The 10,075-nt window shown below is 41.5% G+C and overlaps 1 protein-coding gene across 1 annotated transcript; it reads left to right on the plus strand.

Moving 5' to 3' along the window:
• The first annotated feature begins 259 nt into the window (after nucleotides 1-259).
• tk1 (thymidine kinase 1, soluble) lies at nucleotides 260-9,514 on the plus strand. The gene is made up of 7 exons (XM_052111197.1): nucleotides 260-386; nucleotides 609-640; nucleotides 3,595-3,708; nucleotides 3,792-3,885; nucleotides 5,872-5,961; nucleotides 6,173-6,292; nucleotides 9,287-9,514. Exons 1-7 carry the CDS (start codon nucleotides 279-281, stop codon nucleotides 9,461-9,463), a joined length of 735 nt encoding a protein of 244 aa, XP_051967157.1. The 5' UTR covers nucleotides 260-278; the 3' UTR covers nucleotides 9,464-9,514.
• Nucleotides 9,515-10,075: the final 561 nt, after the last annotated feature.

Below are 10,075 nucleotides of genomic sequence, written 5' to 3' on the forward strand. Positions count from 1 at the left end.
CTTATTTAATTTCATGCACTGGCGCACACTTTACATTCCCGCCGACTTGCACTTCATGAACGCCCCTATGACGTCAGTGATGGTTTATAAACATACTGGGTGGAGGAGAGCGTTCGGATAAGAAGAAATTCCTTTTATAGATCTGTGCGCCAACGCAGCTGCGCACATCCTTGTGCCTGATTGGTTCTTTGAGTGATGTGACGTTGTAGCTGCTATAAATTCACAAACCGGCGCCGGCGGGACATTCAAAATCCTGCTGTAAAAGTCTGAGTGTGTTTATGTGTGCTTTAATATTTATAAAACAAAATAATACAAACGAAATGGATTGTTTGAATGTGGCAAAGATTTTACCCAATTCTCCACGGAAAACTAGAGGACAAATCCAGGTGAGTGTGCTGAAGGATTATAAACACTTAATCTGGTTTAATTTGACAAGCGAGAAAGATTTAAGTGCATGTTTGGTACATGTGTTCACATAATGTTTAAGATATATTTAATGCAGATAAACGTGGTTTTATTTTCTCTCTCTCGTGATGGAACATAACTGTGATCTTGAATTCTTTGTGATTAGACAATAACATTATTATCGTCTTTTATCATTATAACAGGTTATTTTCGGACCAATGTTTTCAGGAAAAAGGTGAGGATATATTCATTATCAGCATATTCATGTTTTTCTGTAAAAGTTAAAATGAAAACGTGTGTTAATTCTGTGTTTTGTTTAAGCGGATGGCGCCAAGCCCGCGCTCGAAAGAACATTTGTTCCTGTCGCGAATACAATTTACAATTTAAGATACAACAGTGTTTAAATGGTTTATAAAATAAAAATATGCCAAATACATCTGGTAATATATAGCCGTGCTAATGAGACTTTAAGGTCCCAGATACATTTTCAAAATACCTTTCTTTTTTTTTTTCTCCAGATATGTAATTTTTGTTCAGAATAGAAACATTGGTTCTGTGTGACCACTGCAAGAACACTATTAAAAATACAAAAAATAAACAAAAGTAAACGCATGGCATAGAGCATAGTATTGTCTCATATTCATGATGGAAAATTTAGACATTTTAGGTTACTAGTGATGGGTCGTTCATGAACGGTTCGTTCATTTTGAACGGTTCTTTTATGTGACTCAGAAGAACGAGTAGTTTCAGAGTGATTCGCTCGCTTTGTGATGGCCGCGCATGCGCTTTGCGTTGTGAAAAGTGAAACCGCAGAGGCGCGCATAGACATCTATGGAGGCGCGTACAGTAAACTGAAATTATTCCCCTTTCGACTCTTTTGGTCCAAGTCGTTCGTTCTTTTGTCACGTGACCGTCCTGAACGTTATGCATTGGTCTCAGGAAACAAATGATTCGTTCACCTCGAGTCGTTTTTGTTTGTTTTTTGCATCACATGACAAATACAGAGAACATGAATAATAAAATCATACTTCTTAATAAGGAGTAGAAATACATAAAAAGAGATTATACTTAAACACAAATTAAAGGAGGAATTTAGATAATTGTAGATGTCCATAGTCCCGACAGCTTTATGGCTTGAAAGTCCTTGCCATGTTTCATTTTGCTTTGGAGAATTTGGGGTTTCCTTTCAGACCTCTTGCATTTATGGGTGTGAAACTTGCCATGTAATATGAGGTTTAATATAAAAACATGACTCCTGTCTGTCATTTTCCCGTAATAAAGAAAAACATCTCTGTTCTGTATGTTAACTTTAGTCCCACTTAATATAACAAATACACCTTCAACATCAATCCAAAAGAATTGAACAAATACATAAAGATATAAAATAGTTTCTTTACCAGTTTTACAGAATACACAAGATTCAGAAATGGGTTTGTTGGGTAAATGTATAGTTTTAAAGTACACTTCACTAACTTTGACTATTTGTTATTGTACGTCCAAATCGATTCCCAATTAATATTCTCGATATGATTATTCCAGTAGTGTTCACTGAAAGTTGCAGGACAACCAAACCTCTAAAAAATCTGTTCTTGCATTTGCAATCTTTTATATTGACGGCCTTTAACAACATCTATTTTAAACTTTATGAAATGTTTGTGAATAAGCCAACATAAGAGAGCCTGTGTGTGAACGTTGGATAAATGAAGAGGGAGTTTCTACATTTAAGAAGGAACTATACCACCGATTTTAAATGAAGTACCATAGCTTATCTATATGTTTAATAAAACGTTTAATCGTATTCGAGTGAAATCAAGCACATTTAGGCCTCCATGATTGTGTGATTTACATAAGAGATTTAAATAGAGGCTTTCCATATAAAGTACAATCTTTATTTTTATATATAAATGAGTTTGGGACATCTAATACTTTCGGAGGATATTGAGCGTGATAGACCTTCAGTTTTGGATAAAAGAACCGTTGCGTGACAAATCCCTCATGAGCACATGCCAAATGTATTTGTAATTTTTGGGATAAGGGGTTGCAAATCGTATTGTCCTCTTCCCGACTGATTTTTACAGATATTGATTCCTCGATTTGTTATTTCCTCAACTGGAATACTGTCAGAATCAGTTGTACAAGTACTCTCATCTTTGAGCGGGAAAAGGGAAGATTTTTTTAATATTTAGAAATAGTCCTGATGCTTTAGAGAATACTTTGAGACAATCTATAATTAGTTTTACCTGGATTTCATCCTTCAAAAAGATCCTCTAGCTGACAACATTTCCTAAAATGTTAATGTCATGAATGATTATATATATGTTAGGCCATTGCTTGCATGAGTAATAGAAACGGAAGGAGCGCGCCGCAGGATCTCCCTGTTTTACACCTCGGGAAATGCTACATCAAGAGTAGTTCCCCATGAACTATTGCAGTCACTGTATAAAGTTTGTATTGACAAATCCAATAATAGATTGTGTTCACACGTCGAAGGCTTTATACATGTCTATGACTCGAATGTAACGGTAATCTCATAGTCAATCAAATCTAACATTGGTGGAGTGTTATTGCTAACGTGTCTCCCTAGCATACAACCAGACTGATGATCATCTATGATTGTTTCTAAGCAGAACTTTATTCTCTGTGCAGAAATGTGAGCCAACAGGTTTACGTCATTATTAAGGTTATGGGCCTCCACTTGTCAAGCAGCAATCGATCCTTATTGGGTTTAGATATCGAAGTACTAAAACCATGACACACAGTTAGTGGGAAGCTTACAGGTCTCTAAAGCCTCTTAATTACCTTATAAGATTCTCCAGTAAAGCCATCATTACCTGGGGATTCATTATCTTTTAATTTACTGATGTTCTGGAAGTACTTTTAGGGATATTACTTGATCACAGTCTTCGTCAATACTTGGTGCCTCATCTTTTATAGAAGCATGGATCTTAACTTTAAAATGGGGCTTGTTAAATTAATAGTTTCCTGGGTTTAAGTTAACCCCCACTCCAGTTTTCTTCAGTGTAGTCTATAAATATGACTGGAAAAGTCATCGAAAATAGTTTGTACCTGAAGTCCACTCAGACACTTTATAATGGCGGTCATGAAGCATGCCGTGTTTGTTGTTTATCAGTTCTCATAACAGTCGTTAAAGTGATGAAATATGAGCATCTGTGTTCACTCTGTTTGCAGCACTGAATTGATTCGTCGTGTCCGCCGATTCCAGGTGGCACAATATTCCTGTTTGGTCATTAAATACGCCAAAGACACTCGATACTCTCAGACGGGAATGGCTACACATGACATGTGAGATGTTGCTTTACACAGTTCCCATGTGTCGGTGTTGTAAAGAGCTGTTGTCTGATGGGTCTGTGTGGTTTCTGCTGTAGGAGCACAATGGAGGCTGTTCCAGCAAACCGGCTGAGTGACATCAAATCTCTGGCTCTACAGGCGTGTGTCATCGGCATTGATGAGGGACAGTTTGTACGTAGAAAATCACCTAAACTATACTTCATAATAAGCAAGTATTGAGAATGCAGTGTGTGAGTGTGTGTGTGAGTGTGTGTGTGAGTGTGTGTGTGTGAGTGTGTGTGTGAGTGTGTGTGTGAGTGTGTGTGTGAGTGTGAGTGTGAGTGTGAGTGTGAGTGTGTGTGTGTGTGTGTGTGTGTGTGTGTGTGTGTGTGTGTGTGAGCGTGTATTTATCACTTTGTGGGGACCAAATGTCCCCATAAGGATAGTAAAACCCGAAATTTTTGACCTTGTGGGGACATTTTGTCGGTCCCCATGAGGAAAACAGCTTATAAATCATACTAAATTATGTTTTTTGAAAATGTAAAAATGCAGAAAGTTTTCTGTGAGGGTTAGGTTTAGGGGTAGGGTTAGGTTTAGGGGATAGAATATAAAGTTTGTACAGTATAAAAACCATTATGTCTATGGAAAGTCCCCATAAAACATGGAAACACAACGTGTGTGTGTAAAACTGGAGTGCTCATGACATATCAGTGAAGCCACTGTGTCACCATATTGCTATTCCCAAACATTCCAATGTCCCTATTGACCTAATAGGAAATCATCTAATTTCAAGTAGTAAACCTTCACCAAAATCACAGATTTTATATCAGAAATCTGCATGTACATCCATACAACTTCCTAGACATGTCTGTGTTTTGATTATTTTTTGGATTTTCTCTCCTTTTTCTCCCAATTTGGAATTCCCAATGTGCTGTAAGTCCTCATGGTGGTGTAGTGACTCAAATCCGGGTGGCGGAGGATGAATCTTAGTTGCCTCCGCATCTGAGACAGTCAATCCGCACATCTTATCATGTGACTTGTTGAGCTCGTTACCTTGGAGACGTAGCGCGTGTGGAGGCTTCACGCTATTCTCCGCAGCATCCACACACAACTCACCACACGCCCCACCAAGAGCGAGAACCACATTATAGTGACCACGAGGAGGTTACCCCATGTGACTCTACCCTCCCTAGCAACCGGGCCAATTTGGTCGCTAAGGAGACCTGACTGGAGTCACTCAGCACGCCCTGAATTCAAACTCACGACTCCAGGTGTGATAGTCAGCGTCAATACTCAATGAGATACCCAGACCATCCCTAGACATGTTATTATTGATTTAAAGTTCTGTTTCTTGAAAGCCGAGTGAGTTATGTATATTAAACCGTATCCACCACTAAAAATGCTTAATCGGTGAACAGATCAGCTGAATATAAACAAGTTCACTGAAACTGAGGTAAGATACAAACAGACATGTTTAGATGTGATCATGCAAGTGTTTGTTCAGAGTTACTTGTTCTGTGTGTTCATTAAGTGCCTTGTTCTCACGGTCACTTGAATAAGAGCTCTCTATCACACAAGCAGAGATTGAGGGAGGCACGTAAAGCTGTTTAAAATTAAACTGACTACAGAGTGCACTTCAATATGAAAACAAGCAAATCCCGATCATTTAAGGCAGTTTAGAAATCCCGGTCTCACTTTTTTAAAGTCCCTTTCGGAGGACGTGTTGTCACCCTAAACAAGCAGATATTCCAGCTTTTCCTACTTTTATTACGCCTCGTGGACCGCTTCCCTCTTCCTTTGGTGAATGTTGTGCTGCCCTGATAGACTGAACACCGGGACAGGTGATGCTCTGACATCACGATCTGCATATATCTTCCCCCTCATTATGAATCCTATATCAAGCAAATGAAATATGACTGTCACTAGAGGGCAAATGCAACTGTCGTACACACCGGTCAGAGATGGTAAAACGGGGGCGTCAGTCACTGATGCTCTGAGAGTTTGGGAATATTAAGATGGTCATGCGAACACTTCCGGTGGCTTCACCTCCTGATGGCAATTTATCGTTGCATCAGAGATCCAGTTCTATACATATATCAGTGCTGTTGTCTCTGGATCAAATCTGGCTCTTTATATTTTGTTTATTTGATGAATAATGCAGCTCTTGTGGTTTTGTAGTTCCCTGACACCGTTGAGTTCTGTGAGGAAATGGCCAACATAGGAAAAACCATCATTGTTGCAGCTCTTGATGGCACCTTCCAGAGAAAGGTACCGCCAGCACGAGGGTGTTTTGCTCTTGGGGTGTATATATCATATAATGTCATTCTGTCTTAAGGACAGGGTTCCCACGGTTATGGATAACCTAGAACTATTAAAAACCGTGTTCTGTATACAAAAATGCATCCAAGTGCAGACTGGCCGTACCATTTGGTTATCACTGACCATTGTTGATGACCTTTGACCCCTTGTTTTCACACAGGCCTTTGGTAACATCCTGAATCTGGTGCCTCTTGCGGAGAGTGTGGTCAAACTGAATGCCGTCTGCATGCAGTGCTTCAAAGAAGCCGCTTATACCAAAAGACTCGGGGCAGAGAAAGAGGTGAGGATGAGAATATCAGACTGAAGTTCTCTGACATTTACTCACACACATGCCACCGCTAGCGCCAAAAAAGTGGTCCATATTTGTGTGCTGTTTTCTCTAATTTTGAGATCACATGATCGCTTTGAGGAACGTAACCTCATCAAATGACACTGTTGGTTGTGAATGTGGCCAGTTTGAATATACAGAGTGGAAAATTGGTTTTGTGGCTCTCAAATCTCTTCTTGAAGGATGTTTAAAAATGTCTAATTTTGTGTTCGAGCATATTGTAGTTGAATCATCCCTTTTAACCCTAATGTTGTGTTCTGGTCATTTTGACCTTTCTTTACTTCAGTTGGAATAAAATTCCTCGACTTTGTTCAGATATCTGAAAACACGCCAAAAAAAACAAACTGGACCATTTTCTAATATTTTATTGGTTTTATTTCACTTTGTTACACTTGTTTTCCCAGTCAAAAGTGACCTGCCATTTAAAAAATGAATGTATTAAACTATAAAATACAGAAATCTTAAGTGTTGAGGAGCATCACAATCCTTCAGATGAACACATGCAGTATGTGGATGTGTGTTTACACAAAGTTCTTGAACATGTGTAAACGCAAGACACACCTCAGCATAAGCGTGCACATCGCATGTTGAGCGCCCTCTTGTGCATCATCTTTCCATGCTCACTCTTTGAGGATCTGCTAATCATATCATGTTCTGTTTGGGCTCGTTTGAATCGGATAATCCGCTGTAAATTATGATATGTCATTGTTATATGTCGGGAAGTAATGTTTCGAGACGTATTAAGGAAAACCTGACACTTATATTATATTTTTGTGTGTCTGTGGGGATTTAATATTCACTGCAGTTTGAACTGAAACACATTTGCTCATTGCTACTAATTGAGAACTTTATAATGATATCTAACACATGACTATCTCATCTTTGTTTTTACCCACTCAGAATATAATTATTGTGATGATAAAATAATGACAAGAAACGGTTGTTATTTGTCAGTAAATTATAAAATATTATTTAAGAATTGGTCGGATCAGCTGAATTGAATTGTAAAGTTCAGATTGTAAACTTTAAAATGACACTGATTTTATTCAGATCAAACAAGTGTTTATTAATTTATTATATTATTATTATTTATTTTCTGCAGAGAGTGCCCCCAACTGACCCGATATAATCCCGCACACACTACAAGCACTGCACACACACTACCCTACACCGCACACGCACTACACCGCACACGCACTACACCGCACACACGCACTACACTACACCGCACACACGCACTACACTACACCGCACACACGCACCACACCGCACGCACTACACCACACCGCACGCACACGCACTACACCGCACACACTACACTACACCGCACACGCACTCACACTACACCGCACACGCACTCACACTACACCGCACTCACACTACACCGCACACACGCAATACACTACACCGCACACACGCACTACACTACACCGCACGCACGCACGCACTACACTACACCGCACGCACTACACTACACCGCACACACGCACTACACCGCACGCACGCACTACACCGCACGCACTACACTACACCGCACGCACGCACTACACCACACTGCACACACTACACTACACCGCACACACGCACTACACCGCACGCACTACACTACACCGCACGCACGCACTACACCACACTGCACACACTACACCGCACGCACACGCACTACACTACACCGCACGCACACGCACTACACCGCACTCACACTACACCGCACTCACACTACACCGCACACACGCACTACACTACACCACACGCACGCACTACACCACACTGCACACACTACACCGCACACGCACTACACCACACGCACTACACCGCCCGTACACTACACCGCACACACTACACTACACCGCACACACGCACTCACACTACACCGCACTCACACTACACCGCACACACGCAATGCACTACACCGCACACGCACTACACCACACGCACTACACCGCCCGTACACTACACCGCACACACCACACTACACCGCACTCACACTACACCGCACACACGCAATGCACTACACCGCACGCACGCACTACACCGCACGCACGCACTACACTACACCGCACACACGCACTACACCACACTGCACACACTACACCACACGCACTACACTACACCGCACGCACTACACTGCACTCACACTACACTACACCGCACTCACACTACACCGCACACACGCACTACACTACACCACACGCACTACACCACACTGCACACACTACACCGCACACGCACTACACCACACGCACACGCACTACACCGCCCGTACACTACACCGCACACACGCACTCACACTACACCGCACACACGCAATACACTACACCGCACTCACACTACACCGCACACACGCAATACACTACACCGCACTCACACTACACCGCACATACGCACTACACCGCACTCACACTACACCGCACACACGCACTACACTACACCGCACGCACACGCACTACACCACACGCACTACACCGCACACACTACACTACACCGCACTCACACCGCGACGACTCGCGACTACACCGCGACTCACACTACACCGCACATCACACTACACTACACCGCACTCACACTACACCGCACACACGCACTACACTACACCGCGACTCACACTACACCACACACACGCTAATACACTACAATCAAGCACGCTAGCTACACACTACACAACACCGCACACGCACTACACTACAATCACACACACTACACAACACCACGACGACGCCAAGCATTACACTACACAACACCGCGACTCCCACTACAATCGCGATGCACACCCACTACACAACTGTGGAATAAATATTTGAAGAATTGTTTTGGGGAAATCCTCACATCTGTTTCCTAAAATAATCTGGCCTGTTCAATGTTTGCGCTTTCATTGCAGAAGTAACCAGTTTCAAATCCTCATCCTGAAATCCCCCGCCACATCGTCTCTTTATTTCTTATTGTCAGGTGGAGGTGATCGGCGGCAGTGATAAATATCACGCTGTGTGTCGGGGGTGTTACGGGGGTCTGATGGACTATAAAGAGAACCGTGACCTGAGAGAGGAAACGCCCCCTCACATGATGTCCGGAAAACCACTGGACCGAAACGCTCCACGCAAACTCTTTGCCTCTCTCCACCTGTGAAAATACTCGCCACATCAGAGCAGTATTCTGACTACATGCAGCGTTATTATGTGCTGCTGCATTCTTTAATCCTAGTTTATATTCACGCTAAGCAAATTATTTGGAAGTGTGGCTTAACCTTCAGTATTAAATACTGAAGGGATTGTTTTTGTGTTTCAGTCGCCTTAATTTAAAATGGATTTTAATCAAACTAATTTATGTTTCAAACAACCAGCTATCACTATAAACTGCCATCAAACAGTCATGTATTATTGTGCATCATTAGGTACAAATCACTAAGTGAATATTTGAAATAAAGGGTGAAATTTGAAGGAGTTTATTTTTAAATGCTGTTTGTTACAAGACACACAGGAGAGTACAGCAGATATAATCACAAGGCAACTTCCTGATTAATGGCGCTTTGACACAAACACAGGAATGGAAAGGGTGTTTAGTACATCTTCACATTTATAGCGGTCCTAATGTGAAAAGGGTATTTTCCTTTGGAATGCAAACACATGCTTAACAGACACTCATTAACCCAAAAATATTCATTTGGCAATTTGGGAAAATACAGACTGACATGTTTACATCTGTAACCTGCAAGAATAAATGCAAAACTTCCAAACCGAT

This window comes from Xyrauchen texanus, chromosome 39 (assembly GCF_025860055.1).
Source record: "Xyrauchen texanus isolate HMW12.3.18 chromosome 39, RBS_HiC_50CHRs, whole genome shotgun sequence".
NCBI classification, from domain to species: Eukaryota; Metazoa; Chordata; class Actinopteri; order Cypriniformes; family Catostomidae; genus Xyrauchen; species Xyrauchen texanus.

Coding starts and splice junctions, on each gene's coding strand:
- tk1 (XM_052111197.1), top strand. CDS start 279: ATGTGTGCTTTAATATTTATAAAACAAAATAATACAAACGAAATGGAT. Junction 641..3,594: donor CCAATGTTTTCAGGAAAAAG/GTGAGGATATAT, acceptor CTCTGTTTGCAG/CACTGAATTGATTCGTCGTG. Junction 3,709..3,791: donor GGAATGGCTACACATGACAT/GTGAGATGTTGC, acceptor TTTCTGCTGTAG/GAGCACAATGGAGGCTGTTC.